The sequence below is a fragment of the Notothenia rossii genome (assembly GCF_949606895.1).
Source record: "Notothenia rossii genome assembly, chromosome: 1".
Classification (NCBI taxonomy): domain Eukaryota; kingdom Metazoa; phylum Chordata; class Actinopteri; order Perciformes; family Nototheniidae; genus Notothenia; species Notothenia rossii.
Genome location: NC_136912.1, coordinates 77,964,765 through 77,985,624, shown reverse-complemented (window position 1 = coordinate 77,985,624; position 20,860 = coordinate 77,964,765). Strand labels below are relative to the sequence as shown.

The window sequence follows — 20,860 nt, the reverse complement described above, 5'->3', positions numbered from 1 at the left end:
TTTGTCGTGATACGGATCTGTTTCTCCCAAACCATTCTCACCCACGACTATTTAAGACGCATTTACCCAGGCTCCCCTCAGCCATTAGCCAATAGAAAGAAAGGTATTAGCCGGGATTAGGTGGGATGAGGGAAGAGAGGGGGGTTGCGAGGAGCTCAAGTTTTTGAAACTATTGAACTTGAGAGATTTATGCCAAGGATCCCCCTATAAGCGAGCGTTTCATTCCCTCCCGTTAAAACAATTAAAACAATGTGGTGGGCTAATCTCCGAGGCAGGACAGATTAAAATAACAGCCTTTGATTGTGCTCTGCTTCTCAGCCCCTTTCTCTCAGGCCGCTGGCTTTGACAGTCTCCCCTCGGTGGGGGTTTCTCTGAGGGTTTGTTTTGCTAACAGGCACCATATTTTGCCCATAAACTGTCACCATGTGAAGTTAATCTCAACGTCCTCAATGAGAAGTATTTCTTTATAAATCCTGCTGAGATAATTAGAAGTCTTCCCAGGAACAGAAAACAGGAAAAACATGAAATCTTGAACAACATGAAGTCCTCTAAACTAAAGGGCAATTTTATCATCAACATTTTCATCACCACCAATTACATTTGTTTTAAACAATACTGCATAGGTGGAGGAAAACTAGCATTTACTTGTATCATTAATAATTTGTTTATACACCAGCCACAACTACATTTATTTGATCACTTCATTTACTAGTTATTGTCTGATTGTGATTTGTTATGCAAAAATCAAATCAACAAATAAATAAAGTGTATTATTGTAGATTAAGCAAATACTAACCCTTCTCCAGGTGCAGCATTAAAGCAATGAACACAGTAATGCATGAATACTTATGATCAAATATATTGAGTATTTCTTTCTGTATCGAGCCTATCTGTAAAAAGAGAACTTTGAGACTTTTGATACTTAAAGAGTATTTCTACACTGTGGTACTGTCATTTTAACGTACTTAAAATATCTTGGCACACTTCTTCCACATAGTCTAACATCAACATTTTTACAACATACATTACTATCTATCACAAGAACCTCCATTAGAAAAAAACTCTACGTCCAAAAATAAAACTCTAAAAACGGACATGTTGATATCATGTTGATAAATTGTTGTTCAAATGAAGGAGAGCAGAATAATTGTTAGTTTCATGGTATTAACTTGTCAAGTTTTCTTGAAATGTTATTGTATTCTCTCAACATAAGAATGGAAAGTAAACTTTGCATTGTTAAGAAAACTCTCTTCAGTGAGTAAAACATAGATGATAAATAAGAGGCTGCAGGTACGTTCCTCCATCACATTCCACTGCAAATAAATAAATGGCTTGTTTTTGGTTTTAATAATCACAGATAAACATGTGAGTCGTCTTGACAGGTGTGTACTTTGAGGCTGCGCTCAAAAATGTTTGATTCACTTCTTCCTTTCTCACAATCAACTGCTCAGACTTCCAAAATATGTGAAAATTGTTGTGCTCTTTATTCCCCTTGCTTTTTTTCTTTCCTCCTCTTTTGGCCGTTCTTGGCTGTCAAGCTATATTAGTGTCCGATAGAAATAAGTCATTTAGAAGAGGCTCTGTCGGCCAGCCCCTCAGCTCCACTAAAAGCTCCAGGATTAGGTCCCAGAGGCCTTTGTCTCCGCAGCCCGCAGGATTAGGGGAGATTTACTGCGAGCAGAGAAAAAAAGTAGTTATTTCATGGCACTTTCATGATGAAACCTGGCCAAAGCTGTGTTGGCTGGGGGGATTAAAGGCACACAAAGAGTGTGGTTGTGTGTGACCCTCCCCATTGCAGAGCTGCCACCACTGACTCACTCAACACCCCCTCCTCCTCCCTGGATAATTTCCCCTTCTTCAGGGCATCACCTCCAACCCTTCAAGACGACCAGGGTTCACTCTAAATGAGAAATGGCCTCTTAAAACAGCCCTGTCATCCACAACTTGCTGACTAAATGAAGCTATAGCTCAGAACATCATCATTTTTAATTAAGGTAATCAGCAGTTTCGTGAATTCCAATCAAAGAAACAGGCCTCGGTCTAGTCACTAGGATGTGAGTGTTTTGCATTAGAGCCTTAAAGGTGCAGAGGTAAATGAGAAGTTACTGGATTTAAGTCCCTCCTGTAGTGTTAAAACAGCTTAAAGGGAGTTATCCTGCTCTTAGAGGATCTACTTACACATGCATGGATTACAGTGAATAAAAGACAAAAGGCCAAGTCACATCACTGACAACAGTCTCACCGCGGAGCAGGTGGAAACCCACGCAGGTTTAATAACTGTTGTCACATAGCAAAAGGGAATTACAGTGAGAAAATGACAACATGAATAGTGACCGTCAAACATTCAGTCTTTATCCTTTTTGATGGCAAATAACATGAAGTTATTAAAGTTCAGCCTTTAAAGCCCTTTCTTGTATATTTCTGAACTGTGGCAAACATAGTCTGAATTTATTGCCAAACATTTGATACCAGGCGCTGCCTTTAATGGTTAATGAATCTTTTACTGCAGTTATAACCAATAACTTTTAGGTGGGCAGGTTTTTAAAAATCTCTTTGACTAGTTTGATCTAATTTAACAATACACCTGCAGACTTAATTATTAACCCTCTGTGTAAATGAATCATTAACACTTAAATAAATAACTTACTAGACATGAGAAACTAAGAGGCATGCATTAAAGGGTGAACAACATTATTTTGTAGAATATTACAAACATATTGAAATTATATTGATTTCCTGACACCACAAGAGCCAAACAAACCAATTAAATCAATCAAGGCAGTTTCTAACTATTTTCATCATTGATTCATCTGGCAATAACTCATCACAAATGCATGAAGCCCAAAGGGATATCTTTACATTTTTACATTCCTTTTTTCACACAATGACCAGTCACAAAGCTCAAAAATATTATTAGGTAGTTTATTATCAGAGGAAACTAAAAACACCAGCACATGTTGTCATTTTATAAGAAATTAAAAGTGATTGTTGTGGGCATTTAAAAAATGGCTGGTTCTTTTTTGATCAAGAATCAACTATTCATTTACGTTTGGCTATAAAATGGGTTATAATTTGTATTCAGTGTGGGTGACACAAACTCACTTAAATAGTTTTCCAATAAATCTGAATTCCCCATCAGGATTTCAGCTTTGGGTCGTCTGGCAACAAGCAAACATTATTACACTGTGACAGAGTCAGTTTGTGGTGTAAAGTGAAGTCTAACCTACTATGACTCAATGTTTAACTTGGAGAGTGTTCTCAATATTTCTAGTTTAAGATCACATAAAACAAAAGAAAAGCTTTAAATCCTCACAATGGAGAACCTGGAATTAAAAATGATTTTCTATATTTGCCTGAAAAACAACTAAAACGATCTGCTGATCAAAGCTGCCATTACATGTTCCCTACATAGACTAACAACATGAAGTACTGATATGATATGTTATCATTTAAAGTGTATTTACTAATCGGATTTGTATTGGATGAAAGTGAGAGGCAGTTGAAGTAAACGAGGCTGGGGGGGGGGGGGGAAGTTACTTTTCTTTTCTACTTTTTCTATCACCAAGAGGTTTTTGTTAATGTCTCCTGTTTAACAGCTGTTTCAGAAATCAATCCTCCCCTTATGTTCAGGCTTTCTTTAATTACTTATCAATAGTGGACATTTGTATTGACAAGGGCCTGTCAGGAGGGGACCTTTGTAGTTGTCAGTTATCTCAAAGGAAGGCCCCCCTCTAACACCAACCGGATCGATCGGCATGCCAGACACAATTGAGAGGCCTTCAGGGGCGCCGGTGATAGTCCGGGAGCATGTGGGCCGAGGAGCGGAGGGCTGAGGGTTCTTCATCGGGGGGGATCGATAGGGCCGACTGGCCTTTGACCTGGGGGAGGCCGGGGGAGCGGGCGGCGGGTCACTCGCTCCTCTTAAGCCCCAGGATCACGCTGTGAGGCCTGACACTGGCTATGACACACTCAGGGCTTAGAGTGACATTGACCCGGCTGCAAACACACCAAGTACACACAGAAGAAATCTCAAAAACACACACAACTGGCGCTGGTACAGAGAGCAGAGTTTAGACAGGAGGATCATTTTTTAAAACCAGTCAGATAATGTTATTCTGAATTGACTGAGATATAAACTAGACTTCATCAAGGAATTATTAACTTCCAATTAGCTTCTTATGATCTCCTGCCCCTGGGAGCCCTGCTACAGCAGGAGATCAATAAGGACTGAGGGAAGATCAGTCTCTTAATTGGAGAGAGTGCTATAGATTAAAGACGGAGAGACAGGGGGACAGGCAGCTGCGGGGGTCCCCAGGGTCAAGGGCGCCCACAGTGGGCCGGACTGAGGTGTAAGGGGTGAGCTTGGACCAACAGACCTGTTTAAGCCTTCGTCTTTCTCAGCACCACCTTTAAGACCCAGTTATAATACGAACTGTTTAAACAGAGATTTAGGATTGAGCTTCATCCAAACTGAGGAGGAACGAGGTAACACAGGAAAAAGGAAACAAGCCAAGTGCAGAAGGGTGAGAACATTTAAAGGGTGAATATATGCACAAATACTGGTGTTGCTTGAGAAACAGAAAACCCTTTTTCTGAATTTGATGCCTCCCATTCCTCTTTTTTGTATTATTTACCTATTTACCCTTTTTGACAAGTTCTTATTCAATGAGAAATGTACAGCGCTTCCATTGAGTTAATTAAGCATGCAACAGATTGAGAAACTTTACTTAAAATAACTACTAAAACTCTGAAAAAGTTAGATAAATAATCCGTTAGTGGCCGACAATTAATCGGCAACCATTTTGATAAGGATAACTGTTTTTATCATTTTTTTAAAAGCAGAAATGGACACCTGCAGGTTCGAGCGGCATTTGCTGTGATAGTAAGAGAATTATCTTGAATTTGGAGCGGATTTTCAGTATATAAAGACATCTGAATATAACACATTGTGACCTTTGTATTTAATTTTACATTTTGGACAAGATGATTTATAAGGCAAATAGTTGGAAATAAATCAATAAAAATAGAAAAATAAAATAGTCATTAGTTTTGAGATTAATGGTCTATAGTCCAAATAAAAAGGTCAGCTTTGAGTCCCAGGTGACGTCTTCAAATGTCCAAAAAGCAAACATTTCATATTAATAGAAGACTAAGAAGGCAAGCATCACATGAGGAACCAGAATGAAAGCTGTAGCCGGTAAACCTCTGGCATTTTTTGCTCAGTTGAATGATTTAAGGATTCATCAATTATCAAAAGAGTTGTAGGTTTATTTTATGCTGATCTACCAATCAATTAATGGACTAATTGTTTTGGTCTGCAGGCGGGTTTGTTTGATCCTGCTCTCACTGAGATAATGCAGCTCTTCATCTCTCAGCATGGGGTCAGTTTAGGAGGCCCCGGCCTGCAGATTCCCCCCTCGTGACCCCCGCTAGTTAAAAGGTGATCACGGGGGAGAGAGAAAGAGAGGCGCTGATCAAATTTGATAATGAAGACGACCCCTCTAAGCTGCTTTGCTCCACATGTTCAAAATCTCTGCAACACTCGATAAACACTAGGAATCCCCCCTCCCCTGTCACTGGAACATTGTGTAGGTATTGATCCCTAACTGGCTCTTTTAATACCTGGGGTCTGTGGCCCGGCCGGGGGAAATACATACTGACATGTGACGAGAGGAGCTTAACAGGCAAACACACCGAAGAAAAGATGGGCCTCTCAGTTTAGCATTTCGCTCCCATTTTTTCTCAATTTACACATCTGCTGAAGAAAGGAGAATTACAGCCACTGCACCTGCTGTTAGAAAAAGGGACATATAGACCACAAGAGACCCGGCACTGCACCGAGAAATAGCTGTCACACTGTCAAAAACTATTTGTGCAGCAGGTGGAGGAAGGATTCAGATCTTTTACTGAAGCCTAAAGTAGTAATACAACTGTTTAGAATATACTCAACAAGTAAAAGTTCTACAACAAAGGTGTAATCAGAAAGATATACATACACTAAGTAATTTGAGAGCACTTTATTACTCAGAAACAGTTATTGTTCTGACCATAAGGCTTTGAAGTCTTCAAAATAACTTCCTAAAGAAACAGGATTTTAGTGGACTTCCCGGCAAGAAAAGTTAAACCTCTGCAGAGTATGTTGATGTAGTTTGAAGAAACACATGATTGATACCTGTTGTGTCTTGAGGTCCCATGTCATGCTTTTCCGGTTATTACCCGTCCCCTTGTGTGTAATGAAGGTTTTTCTGCATGTAAACGGTCTGCAGAGTCAAAACTCTAACACAGAAAAGACCTGTATATGCTGCCCCTGAACGCCTCGTTGGAGATTTTTCTTTTTCCATTTGTTTCTTCCTGGAACCAAAATGGACCAATCCGCGGAGCTTCTCACACACCAGGATCCCTTGGAGTCACTATCAAATGCAGTGGGGGGACCTTTAGCGTACATTTTCAACTAACAGGGAGTCCCTTTGACTTGCATAGAGCTCCCTGGTTGGTAATAGACGAGTTGGGATCGCGGAGAAATGCTCGCCGCAGACCCATTCTCACAGCGTTTATAAACCTTTTTCTTACTCAATATCAAGCCACACTTATTGTTTTTACTTCGGCTGTGAGTGTTTGTGTGTGCTCAGGATGAGTTTCACGCTGTCTCGCCGACCCGGAAACCACACCAGTACGCCAGCTCACTGAGCAGCGAGCCTCGCAACGTCCCGGCCAATCAGAGCAGGGGGGGCAGGAGCTCCATCAAGCCGTTTAGGACAGAGAAAGAATACATATACTAAACAGAGATCCTGTATGAGAAACCAATGTGAGTTTGGAAAATTGCACAATATACATTTATTTTAGTTTACCTGAACAATGGAATTATGATCAGTAGAAATGGCCATAACATGGGACCTTTAAACATCCAAAGGAGAGTAATGACTTATGTCTTTTCAGAATTATAACAACAAAGATAACCACAATTAGTTTGTATCAAATCCAGTTATTTAAAATGTCACTAAAATCTCCAGAAGATAATCAACTGTAAGACTGTTAATCAATAAAAAACGAACTTTCAAAGTGAGAAAATGTAAAACAGAAAGCAGATCTGTCTGTATTGTTTAACTTAACATCTTTATTGTATTGCAAGTTTTATATGAACTGTTAACTTAGCCTTTCCTAATTTTAACAACTCATATTTCAAATAAAAAATAATTAAACTAAGTTAAATTAACTCCAAACACCAGGGGAAATTACATTAGTTTGAACCTCCTTTACATTATTTACAGTGTGTACATGCCATGGGTTTTTTAATCTGCAACTGATAAACTGATCACGTTTTGTAGGTAAAATCTTACTGCGTCAGATAACCAGTACCTTTAACTGTCAGATAAATGGTGCTAAAAAAAGCCATTTTATTTGGAAGTGTAGTGGAGAAGAAATATAGCGTGACAAAAAATGGAAATATTTGTAATAAATTACAAACGTATGCAGTACTGGAGAACATCTACTAGCTGTTGATACAAAGACAGGGCAACATCTTCTTTGAACTAATATCTTTTAATAGAAAAAGATAAACCAAAAAATGAACAAATACAAAAGGAAACGTAGCGTATTTACAGCACTCGAGTATTTTCTTCAGTCATTTTCAACATAAAAACAGCACAGGTTAGCTGGTACTCGCTAAATGAAAAAAAAGTGTCTGCAGTTAATAACCCACGTCTAATTCAACAACACTGGATCTAATGTGTTTATGGAGGAATAACAGTTTATACCTGCTGTCACAATGATTCCCGTGGCTTTGTTTCATGCAGTGCACATGATTGAGAATATAGTATGGATGTAATTCGTCAACTATACCACATAGGTAGTAAGCAGAGATTTTACACTTCTGCTGAGAGTTTATATTATCAAGTATTATAGGATTCAGAGCCATCCAACAGAATGAGCTTGATAAACAAAGCGTCAGTGACGAGAACAAGTTGTGAGTAACAAGTGCATTTACATAGCAATGTTGGACAGACTCGGACATGAACGCACTTAAGTGTAACTAAGAACAGGTAACATGTCATTCATTAAGTGAATGTTTTTATAACACAAATGAGGTACTCCTAGACTTGGGCCCTATACAAAAAGAGCATTTCTATAGTGCAATTTAGGCTGAAGATAGCCTGGCATAATATTATATTAACCATTTTTGTTCGGCGGACAATGCCCTGGCATTTTCAGGTGTTCTTCTAAGGAAAACGTTTTATTAACTAATTGTTTGAGGCCCTAAAAGAGACACGGCTCAAAATAAAACAGAAATACATTTCAATTAGCATTATTTAGAAAAAGAAATACAAATAAGCAAATAAACGCTGTTAATTTGGGCTCCTATTGCTTTGAAAAGGGACTGGCAGTTCTCTTATTCAGTACGATAAGCAGCAACAACAAACTTTAAACTGTGCTGAAAGACCCCCCCGACACTCTGACCTCTCTGAGAGCAGGTGCAGGCCTCCTGGACTCTCCACTTCCCCGACACCGACATGAAGGAAGGAAGTGGAACTGAGGAACGTGGAGCAGAGGGGTCAAAGGTCATCTTTTGACCTTGGCATCCTCCTTGATCCTCCACAGCATCAGCTCCAAGCAGGCGGATGCATCTTCACTGGAGTCATGGCCGTTAACTGGAAACACATCAAACATTTTTTTTTTAAAGATTGATTTGATCAAACAGTGCCTTTATTGTAGAGAACCGCAATGCGGCAAATGGTCCCGGGCCGGATTAAAACCCGGGTCCTGATGGCCCGCCAGCTCTACCAATTGAGGCATATGATGTTTGGCGGCCCCTGTGGTAACCGCAGGTATGATTTGGGATTTTTGGTGCTTGTCATTTTTCCTGGGAATGTTGCCACAAACACCAGTTAGTCATACTGCTAATTTAAGGGCTTTTGTCAAGGGGCCATTGGCTCAATCAACATTTAATTACCTAATTTGAAGATGAAAGGTGGCTAATCAGAAATGTATGCAGAGGAAAAGTCAAGAGTTCATCCGGAGAGACCTAACACTGATTTCCCTGGCATATAGAGGGGTAGAAATGGCAACACAATTGCTCCTCTAGGAATCTTTGACTCTGAAACTGTGTTAATTAGTCCAAAAAAGATCTTAAAGCTGAAGCAGGAACATAGTGACAGAGAAACAAGACATTTCAAAGGCTTTGAGGTGTTTCAGCAAACCGGACCAAAAATGGGTTTTAACCTAACACTGTCGACCCGTGTGTGACATCTGCTGGCGAAAAGGATGCAGTGCACCTACAGTTTAGTGGGCTGCACTGCATAAATATCAGCTCCAGAAATAAGAAAAAGTAATTAAATACAGCCAGGGGTCTTACATTATTTGACCCCCGGCAACTCAATTGAGAAAACTCTATTTGAATTTCATTTACTAAGGTTTGTTAAAAATGTTTTGTTGAGTCCAAAGGTGTTTCGGGGATTTTCTGTGAAATCTTAATATATTTTTATCTTGGTAGCTGCCGATGATACACATTACACATTGGGCTGTACAAATAAGCCAATGATCTCCGTCTTTTTTTAAGTCTTGAACACGCCTGTCTCCACAGAGAGGCAAATGTTGTGAAAACGATGTTTGCAAACCAGCAGGGGGCTAACAGGCCAAACAGCATTGCCGCAAGTCTTTGGGTCATTTTACAGTCAGTAGAGTTAGGAAGAATTATTTGTTTTGTTTACTCTTTTTTAAAGTGCAGTGTCAACTAACATGTCCAAATTGCATATCTTCACAATAAACCAGTGTTCTTCTTTATTACATTTCTTTGGGTGTTATACTTTTAAAAAGTGGAGGGGACAAAAATTGCTTTTTCAAAAAGTGGTGGGGACATGTCCCCAGCGCAAATGACACCTATGCTGTTAGACATATTAATTTAATAAAATAACAGGTATAAGGTGTTTGCAGTGGACAAAAATATATCTCGACATAAAAGTGAATGCATTCTAAAACATGGTAATAAGAAACTTCTGTGTTTTTTTCCCACCGTTGTCCTGGATGATGCGTTTGAGGTGGTCGGCCATGAGGTTCCTCAGGGCTCGTTTGTAGGGTGCACCGAGGCGGTGAGGGAACACAATGGCCGTGTCTACTACTGTACTGTGGATCAGCTGCAAGCAAGAGAGACAGAAAGAGACGTTAGAGCAAGAGTTTTCCTTTTATTTCAGCCCAGGCTCAACAGTAGAAAATCATGATCTCAGCCTCAAAACAAAAACAATAAGGATACCGAGTCTCCCTTTAAAGCAAGAATGTTTTAGATCTACCTCCCGATGGTACTTGAATATCCCTGTTCTGCACTGCTCTGCCGCTAATATTATGGCTGATTTCATAAATTATGAAGTAAAACCTTGAATTTCAACTTTTGCCGTTTCACAGGAGAGTAGGATCTATACCTGACTTCTGTTATTTTTTAGTTAAAGGTGGGGTAGGTAATTTTGGAGAAACCAGCTCGAGTTTGCTAGAATTTGAAAATATTCTGCCACTTCCTTACAGAGCCCCTCCTCCAACACACACTAACGCGCACATGACCAATGAGGGCACACAGGCAGGTAGGCCATCCAGTTACTTTAGCCGGGCCGGCTAAAATGATGGGTCGTGCTTTTTACAGCGCTACGGCTTCCACAGATGACTTTTTTTAATGGATTTTTTGTCAAAGCACTTCAGATATTCGTTGCTATCGGGATGTTAAGAGCATTCCTTGGAATATAACAAAAAGTGTATCTCGAGCCGGTTTCTCAAAGTTACCTACCCCACCTTTAAGTTAATGATCAAATATTGAAAGAATCTTTACTTGTTTACATGCCCACATTTTGTCCTCTTTTTATTTGCTCAAATAAATTCCTGCCATACTTTCAACTCTTAAATTAGGAAAGTTTGTAATCCTTGTTGACGTTTTTTGTTTAAGATAATCATTCACTCTGGGGACAGTTATTGAGACTAACAATAAAAGTTATAAGACTAGAAAACCTGCTTTTTAAATGTTTACAAAATGAATGTATGCCTCATAAGTGGTAATGTATCAATCATGCTTTACTAAATAACAGACAGTTATTCAATTGTTAAGTGGAAATTAGGGTGTGATGGAATCCAACGGATGGTGGTCACTTCTTTCTACGTCGCTAAAACATGAACAGCAGAGAGGGACAGAAACAACATTTTAGGAAAAGCTATAATTGCTTTAATCTTTTTTTTAAAAGGCAGCTTAATGAAGAGGCGTGCACCTTCAGAGCGAGCAGGTCGCTCTCCAGACTGTGTCCGATGAGGATGGACTCTGCACTGAACATGCTGAGCAGCACGGCCTGGACATCTCTCAGAGTGATGGTGGCGTTCTCCAAGTCCTCCTCCGTCACACCTGAAAATCTGTGAAAGACAAACATATATCATTAACACTGCAACTGTTTCAAAGACACTTTATTTACAACTGACAATCACAAGAACTCTTTACCAGTAAAATTAAATAGCCGATGCGACCCATGCAGTGTGCAGTTGACAAGTTGTAGGAGACAAACTCACCGTGTGTTGTAGTCGACCACTTTGGCTTCAGGTCTGACGAATGTGTCGTAGATGACTTTCATCTCAGAGTCGATGACGGTCACCCTCGTCAGATCCAGGCCGTGCCTTGTGTAACACTGTTTTGGAGGATGAAAAGAAAAGTTCACGTGGTTTTGAATAATACAAACTATATTAAAAGTTGTGGCAAAAAGGGAGATTTTTTTTTTTTATGTAATACTGCTGGGAAAAAAGATGATGCTGATGATCAGTAGGTAAATCACCCTCTGTCTGACTCACCATCTCACAGTCCAAAGCGAACACTCCTCCATTTCCGTCTGGTGGCAGAGATTTACTAAACGTTGTCACGTAGCCGTCAAATGACTCTTTACGCCCGTCCTGAACGTGTTGCTGTAGGAATATGAAATGTCTTAAGTCTGGGGAAATGTTTTCAAATCTGCTGAAACATACTCAAAATCAAGAATAAGGTTATTGTAGGCATCCTGGCAGAGCTTGGTTGCTTAGCAATGTGTCCATTTGTCTTCAGTAAAAAGACTATACTATACACTATAATTGAAAGCAAAGATAAACATAAAGCCTTGAAGGGGAAAGAACACTTTTTTTTCATATTTTCGATAAGCCTGAGGGATACATACAATCTTTTTCTTATAGAGAAACAAGAGATAAACATCTGTGACAGTTTAAAAAAAACATGGCTTCACTAAACTGGTAGAGCTTTGGTACTCTTCCTTAAAATTGGTAAAAGGTACAAAAAAAGTCACGTAACTTTGTTCAATTATATGTTTCAGAGCGGTTTAGCTTACAAAATGCCCCATTGTATGTCTACATTAGCCATCTAAAGCCACGACAGCCCAACTGAATTCTTAACATGCAAAGAAAGTAAAATAATTGCTGTTGACTTTAAGGAATGATACCTTGCAAACTTGGCAACCTGGAGCACCGACACCTGCAGCGCAGCAGCTGTAGTTCGTCTCCCAGCCTCCAGAGACTGAAGGAGGAGAGGGAAAGAATGAGTCAGACAGAGGTACATAACAGTAGATGAAAAGAGGTGGTGAGTTAGATAAGAAAGACAAAAAAGACCACATTTGACTTCCATAATATTGATCTTTATACAAGATTTACACAAAATAAATGCATACAAATGTACCTTTGTGTCTGCGCAGTCGCCCCCAGTGAAAGCAACACTCCTCTTTCCGTACACAGTTGCCGTTGACATTGATCTTATACTCGGCTCCGCATCGACAGCATATCTTGTTGAAGGCTGGAAACACATTACAGGGTTAAAATTAAGAGTAAATCTTTGCTAGATCACATGTTGTGATGTCATTTAGTATGGATCATTAGTAGAGAATGCACCAATTGAGGTTTTACAAGACAGTTTTTTTTTGCTGTTTATAATTTTCTTTCATTTGTAAAAAAAGAAACTATAATTGATAGCACATTTGAAGCATATTTCTAACATGTTGTATATTTAAACTGCATCATAATACTAAACCATTGTCTTTTAAATAACTGACATTATAGAAAACTGCACAAATGACATGGCGTTCAAGTTGTCTGAACCCAGTTTAAAGATGTTCCTCCACGGCTAATGTTGTACTTTCAAGCATTTAAAATCACTTTGTCTTCCCTTGTCACACTGTAGAACGTTTACAGCGACTGCATGACGTGTCAGGGGAGAACTGGCTGGATTTTGACAGGTGCGTCTCTTTATAGGTGAGAGAGCTGTGGGGTCACTCACGGTCTGTAACAGCCTTCTTCTCTGGGAGGTTGCAGATGATGGCTTTTCCGGAAGCCTCTGGGCTTGTCCTCGGGTATCCGTTCTCCTGGAGCTGCTCCTCGCTCATCAAGTACGCCTGCAGCTTCCTGTACAGTGTGACTCCTACAGTGAGACAGCAACAAGTTCAACTAATGTTACCTTTGTAAGAATATATATTTTTAAAGCTATATTGTACGTTCAAGGAACAGACAGTTTTCTGTGAACAGTACTGTGGAGGTTCTCACGGTCTTATTGGAAAAGTTTCCCTGTTACTCTGAACTCTTTCAACACTTCAAAAACAACAAGAGTCTTTCAGTTTCTTCTCATTATTTTCTTCCTTTTCTCTTTCTCAATCTTTTTGATCAGGATCTGCATTTTTCTTGTTGTCAGGGATGGGATCACAAGATTGAAAGCAACTGAATGACATGAAGAAACATGTTCAAGAAATATGTTCAAAACTATTCTGGAGAAAGAGGCCTGAGAACAACACAATGGAAACATTGTTGCCTGTTTTTAAATCTCGTTTAAAAACCCACTTCTTTTCCCTGGCATTTACAGGCCAGGTGACACTTGTGCTTTTCAATTTGGGCTTTTATCTTACTAGTGTTTTGTATTGTTTTTACGTCATGTAGGAGAGTTTTTCAGTCTGTGGCTTTTGATCTGGTTTCATTGTCTCGTGTTTTACATTTGTTTCATGTCCCGTCTGTTTTTCATGTATTTATGCTATGTTTTTATACAGTTGTTGATGTACAGCACTTTGTTCAACTCTGTTGTTTTTAAATGTGCTATAGAAATAAAATGGATTGGATTGGAAACATGTTTCTGCTTGTCACCAGGAAAACAAATCTGACTCACCAATGAGTTTCTCTTCCTGCTGTTTACCCATCCTGTTGATGGTGAAGCTAGTTTTCGCAGCAAGACGGCCTCCTAGAAGTTCTTCGTGGGACAGAACCCTCCTGGAGTTAACTGACCCCGGGACCTCTTCAGAAAGACACACAGAAGACATAAAGTTAACACTGATATATTGTCTGACCACCACATAAACCAATATTATCTGTTCAACTTCTCAAAACCATTTCCAGCTCATTATGTATGTAATTATCACAATACACTGCATTTGGCCCATTTGATCTAATCCCTAACTTACAAAAAGCATTGTGTAAACGTTGACTCGGGACAAATACTGAATGTTATACTGGACAGGGAGTGAGGTGGCTTACTGGTGACCGCCGGTGATGGACCGGAGCTGCTCTTGCCGCGTAGCTTCTTCAGAGTGTTGACAGCTATGTTGAGGTAGATGCTCTTACTGTTGCTGCGATCATACACCAGCTTCTCCTCGTCAAGCGCCTGAAACAGTCCAAACTTGATTAAATGAAACCTTTATTGAATCTCCTTTTCATTCAAGACAGTGTGTGATTAAAGCCAATAAAGAGCCATCTTTTTTAGGATCTCTTCAAACCTACCTATAGTTTAAAAGATGTGTTAGGTTTGATGACAGAACAGAAAACATCATACTCTGGCTGTAAATAGTGGAAGGTGATATGCATACCATTTGGAAAGCAGCATCCTTTGATCGGCAAAATTTGACACATTCGTCTATGAAAGTGTTGAGGTAGCGCTGCCGGACGTTGTTTGGAACTTTGGCCCCAAACTCAATGGGGATGATGGGGCGCTTCATAGAACTACTCTGAAAAAATCAAAACAGAAAGACAACATATGATGAGTAAAACACATCTTACAGATCAAGCAAAGAAATCTCCCTAAAGAAGCAGCCATGACACAAAACAAATATCCAGAAAAACAACCAGCAACTATTCATTTCGCAGCCTTTGGATACCTTCATGGTGGGGGTGTGTGCCACCCTCTTCTGCATGATGGTGGACGTGGTCTTGGTTAAGATGCCCGCGGTGGTTTGGGGCTTCACTTGATGGGTCTGGCTGGGGGATAACACTCGACTGGCAGCTGGTCTAACATCTGCAGGACCTGGTGAGACAAACACATGCAACTTTCTATTTGAAACAGTGATAACATATCTACTGAAAATGATCAAGAGAACACTGGCTAGAACTAAATCCAACAACAATATACAGTAGAATAGTGGAGGTACTTGTTTTGGAGGAAGTTGTCGGTGGGAAGGTACGGTGGGCTATTCTCTTCTTCTCTCCAGAGACGCTGGGAATGGAGCTTTGTCGGGAAGCTTTCACTGAAGCAGAGAGCTGAGCGGCTTGCTGCTGCGCCATCTGCATACGCTGGTAGCAGACCGCCTGGGCTGAGAGTCTCTTGTTTGGTCGAGCAACAGGTGCGTCAGCCTGATGAAAAACAGGAACACCTTTTATAAAGAGTGACTGCTTTGGCTAAGAGACAACGTGTCATGTCTTAACAGGGCGATAATGTTCTTCTCTGGAATTGGCTCTGAAAGAATACTTATACAACACCAACAGGACATAGCATGACGTGCACTCTAACTCCAGCCAAACTGTATTGCTGTGATTCATTTGTACCTTTCATTGTTAGTAATTGTGTATGATACTAAATTAGTGTATGTGTTATACTAATGTAGAATGTATTGGCCCAACACTGAGATTTCAGTGGGAAATGTCAGTAAGAAAGTATGGAAAAATAAAAACTGACTTTATGATTCTGAAAAGTCAGGTTTTTCTTTGCTTTTGAAATTGAAGTTTGCCTGTTAAAAACCATACTGTGGTGTGCTGTAATGCAATGGTACAATATATGCTACCTCCTATTCATGGAATATCTGAGTATGGTAGTGAAGATGTGAATGGAAATCACTTTTGATTAGTGTGATAGAGTTATTCTTCAAGTGTTAATAACCAAACTTCTTCTTGACCAAAACTGCTTAAGGAATCTCCATTTCCTTATACCTATTTCATTGACCAAATTAGTACATTTGTACATTCCCTCTGTGATAAAGTCACACAAACAATTGTTAAACTGCTTTACCCTGTGATAAGTTATACAACACTGGTAAACATATTTTGTGCTCACTAGAGCTAACCAAATGTTATTTCATAATTGAACATTTATTTTGGTGACAAAGACAGACCCTCCATCGCATGTAAGAGAGTTCAAGAAAGAAAGTGAGACGGGGAAAGAGGAGGTGGACTGTTGCACACAATGTTTCTGTAGGTTATTAATAATAACAATAATTAACCAAATATTTACATTATGAATAAAGCCTCAAACTATTCGCTAGAGCACAAGCGTTCACGCCAGCCGATGGCCTTGTGCAGTATTGTGGGACAGAGTAGTCAGGCAGAAATCAATGAGACAAGCATACACTTACTTTGGCACCAAAATGGGAGACTCTCTTCTTTTGACCGGGAATAAGAGTGGTTAAAGTGCTCTCTGTGTCCCCTTCCTCGTCTGAATCCCTGGAGGGCTGAGAGAGGCCACAACATAGCATTAGCAAAATATAAAGATGATTGAAAATAAAAAACTTTTTGTGGTAAATGAAAAAGACAAAAGGTGCAAGTGAATGGAAAGAAATACCTGTTTAGCCTGCCTTCCCTTGTCTTCCGTCTTCACATCTTTGGATTCATTAAAGATCCGTAAACACTCCTCCATGGGATCTGAGTCAAAGTCCAGATCCTCCTGGAAACTAGAGAAGTCGATTTCAACATCGTCCACCTCGTTCTCAACACCCTGGTCCCCTTCATCTTCAGAGGAAGAAGGCGTCATCTCTGACGCTTTTCTCTTGTTCAGGCGTCCCCTTTTTAAAGCAGATTTCCTCACAAGCACTTCCTCCTCATCGTCTTCATAATCGTCATCATCGTCGTCCACTACAATTGCTTCAACCTCATCTGGACTCTCATCTCCAAACAGATCGGCGTGGCTAAGAGTCGGCTGTTTCTCTTTGGGTTTTTTCCCATTTGATGAGCTGCTGTTCTGCTTCCGCCTATCTTTATTTATTGCTGAAGTCCCTTTACTGTGACTACCACTGCTCCCACCAATAGAACTGCTTTTATTCATTTTCTTTGTATCATTTTCTCTTTTACTGCTATCAAGTTTACAATTTTTCTGTTGGCGGTCCTTATACTTGTTGTATTCCTTTTCCTTCTCTGATATCTTGGGTTTTTTGCTCTCGCTTGCACCATTTTCTGTGTCTTTATCCCTTTTGCAGGAATCAGTTTTGACTTTTTCCACAGCTTCTATCTTACCATCGCTTCTCATTTCCTCTTTTCCTTCCTTCTGAACTTTATTAGGTGTTTTAACCTTAATTATGTTTTTCCTATCGTCTCTTTTTTCCTGACTCTTGTTCTCCTTCTTTGCAGAGTCCTGGTTTGAGTTCTTTATTGACCCTTTGTCTTTACTGCTGCTACTGCTACTCTTACTACCAATCTTTTTGTTAGCTTCCTTTACGAGTTTTTGCACTTTCTCAGATTTGCCAATTTTCTCGTGACTAGTTTGACTAGCCACCTTCTTTTTCTTGAAACAGTCCGTTTGTATAATAAATTCCTGGACATCTGAGTCGGAGTCCTCTTTGTTCCTCTGTGTCAATGCATTTAGCATATTTTCAGTTCTCTCTTTTCTCTCCTTCCCAGCAGTGATCCAAAGTGACCGACTGTTGCCTTTTCTCTGCTGGAGATTGCTAAGCGACGTGGGTCGATACTCTGTGCCGGAGCTCTCCTCATCAGAGTCAGATATAATGTATTTGTTAGAGTCTATACTCGGCCGGGGCTTTTTGACGGCTACAACATACTCCTTGTCTGACATTTCTGATAGTTTGTGTGTCTTTCTTTGCCCCATCTTAACAGCTTGTGTTTTCTCTGGCCTTTTGCTTTTCGTTGCAATTCCTGACGAATAGTTGGACATTGGGTCATACTCCATATCTGTAGTTGGTTTTAAATTGTCCAGAGTGTATTTACACTTGGGGGACGATGTGCTGGTTGAGTACTTTGGACTATGGGGAGGAGAAGGGAGTTGGTATGTGTTTGTCCGAGATGAAGGCTTTCTCACCAAAGCAGGAACATATTCCATAGAGTTGCTATTTTTCCCCTGGTTGTCAAAATCCAAAGTATACTTGCTGCAGCCAGGGGTGGGATTATACCCCCCTGATGTCATCTGATAACTCCCAGGGTCATAAGGCATATGTGATGGCGTTTTTTTTCTCTTAACAACATCAGACGAAGACAACTTTTTACTCTTGCTTGGTTGGTACGGTTCATCCCCAATGCGAGAGAGCTTCCTCTTCTCCCTCTCCACCTCGCTGCGGACCTCCTCGATGGCCTTGTTGACGAGGTCCAGCGCACCATCGAGGTCTCCTGAAGGAGCCGGCTCTCCATTCTTCCGCTCCTGGGGCCTCACCACTTCTGGGTTGAAGGGATCATAACCTTGTTCTGCAAAGATGCAACACACAGGATTAATAACATTGACCAAAAATACATTTAAAAGGCCCTACTCATTAGCTTTCATGAGTTCTAACAAGGGATGCGCGGTTCTGGTCTTGTCTAATGTGTACCTTATTTATCGGCAGACACAAGTCTAGGTGTATGAACCAGGAGTTAGAAATGTATGTAACAATGCTTCCCTACTTTCCACCACATCTAAAGAGCATCGTATGAAGATGGTATAACCCAGAGAGAGTTCAATATATAACACAATTGTGCTCATATGAGATGATAATCAAGCATAGACACTTAATGTTAAAAAAAACATAAATGTCAATAAACCTACAACTATAACATGCTCAGCTATTCTATACATTTTATAAAGAGGAGTATAGTTTTTGGGACCAAACAAAGCAGATAAAGTTTCACTTTAAATTGTTTATTTGGATTAAGATAATTTTGTAGCCCATTAAACTGCACTTGATCCTTCAGTTTCGCAGAGGAGGATAACAATCTTAAGACAAACTCATCAGAAAAAGAACCTAGGTCGAACAGAAAATGTAGTGGAGTACAAGTGTAAAGTAAATAAATGAATTAATTATTTAAAACTCAAAGTACCTAAAAGTGAAGTATGTAATGTTGAGGAAATTTACCTAATACAACCACTGGTATTTTTTTTTTTCTTAACTCTGCATCAGGCCATTAGTCCCTTTGACACTTCCTTGAGTGGCCTCACTACACTTCATCTTGCACTTCACATCAGTTTACAGAAACCAGTGGGGGGGTATATTAGTAAAGGTGCAATGATTTGTGGATATTGGCACAGAAATACACTTTTACACTGTTATCAGTTCCGGCATATTTTCCAACACTGTGGTCAAGTCCTCATCGCTGCCGGCTCCGCGAAAGAAGAAGTTCAAGTAAATTCTGGATTTAGTAAAACAATACTCAGCACCTTTCTGTGCGGAGTGGAGATCTCTTTGCTTTTTAACATCTGCCGGAGCTCCGTAGGACGCCCGTCGCTGCGAGCTGTGTCTGAAGTGACAGTACGGTCTGTTACACCCATTTTTGATGCCTTTTTCCTCGCTGTATTCTGCGTAAAATGGGCAGTCAAGCCCCCGGAAGAAGCCGGTGGATCTAAGCATTATCGCAAGACGTTGCTCTCATGCCCGCATGAACACGCTCGGCCGTGTATCTGCTCAGTTTCTGTCGTACTGAGAGAGGTGGAAGAAGAGACAGAACAATAACAACGTCCCTACGACGCCATGTTGGATTGCTTGGTGAGATTAAATCTCGCGTGAATTTACAAGTGTCGCGGTGTTTGACGTCACAGTTGGATCACAAATCAGTGAGCCAACCACAAATGTATACTATCGAGCCCAAACATTTGTGCTTAACATGAGATGGCAGGTCTTTAGTTCGTCTAGCAGTATTTCTCAAGAGTTGACTAGTTCATATAGCAGTATTTCTCAAGAGTTGACTAGTTCGTATAGCAGTATTTCTCAAGAGTTGACTATCTCCTTTCAACGTTAGTCATTTTCATTACCTCTTCCTAAACACTAGTTTAGTGTTTATTTGCACAAGTAGAAACACCTGTGTGTGTGCGCTTCTCATTGTGAAACTAGCTCAACCAGATTTGCAAAAATAAATGACAAGTCTTTCAACATTTTATTTCACAGGAATTCAGTAAGTAGGCTACTTGGTCTTGAAATGTCCAGTTGAAATGGCCTGGAAAGAGGAACAAAGATACATCTTGGCATTTTCTGACAGATGCTGACTAGCAAGAAAACCACAGGTGTATTCAGTAATCATGATAGCTGATGGGCGGTCGGTGATATAGTGCATACTGGTTCGCACAGTTCATTTCAATGAGCCATCTTGATGTTTAAATTGTATTCATTTGCCTACTTACAAACACACATTTTATATTTCTGTAATAAATGTGCCAGTGTTAGCCAGCCGGCTAATCTTCAACTGCTGTACTTTGGAGAGTTGTTCTGAAACTTGAGTTGATGTTTAAAATGTACAGAAAAAGACCAGATAAAGAAGAGGAACATAGGCATTTTCTCAAGACCGTGCAGTCGCCCTGCAGAGAAACGGGAAGAAGTAAAAATCAACACTGTTAAGCAATACTGAAAATAGACAAAGCAGCAACGACAAATATGATCACAACCCAACAATCATGATTAATGTCTTTAAAGTAATACGTCAATCATTTTAACGGATA

At 40.0% G+C, this 20,860-nt stretch overlaps 1 protein-coding gene across 1 annotated transcript; it reads right to left on the bottom strand.

The window, feature by feature from the left end:
- Window positions 1-7,520: 7,520 nt before the first annotated feature.
- Window positions 7,521-19,935, bottom strand: rexo1 (REX1, RNA exonuclease 1 homolog). The gene is made up of 16 exons (XM_079693665.1): window positions 19,589-19,935; window positions 16,796-18,642; window positions 16,590-16,685; window positions 15,393-15,594; window positions 15,123-15,268; window positions 14,835-14,972; window positions 14,506-14,632; window positions 14,141-14,266; window positions 13,268-13,408; window positions 12,674-12,787; window positions 12,441-12,514; window positions 11,806-11,916; window positions 11,530-11,645; window positions 11,238-11,376; window positions 10,007-10,127; window positions 7,521-8,645 (listed from the first exon to the last, which is right to left on the bottom strand). The coding sequence occupies exons 1-16, from the start codon at window positions 19,776-19,778 to the stop codon at window positions 8,557-8,559; spliced, it is 3,777 nt and encodes a 1,258-aa protein (XP_079549791.1). The 5' UTR covers window positions 19,779-19,935; the 3' UTR covers window positions 7,521-8,556.
- Between the last annotated feature and the right edge of the window lie 925 nt (window positions 19,936-20,860).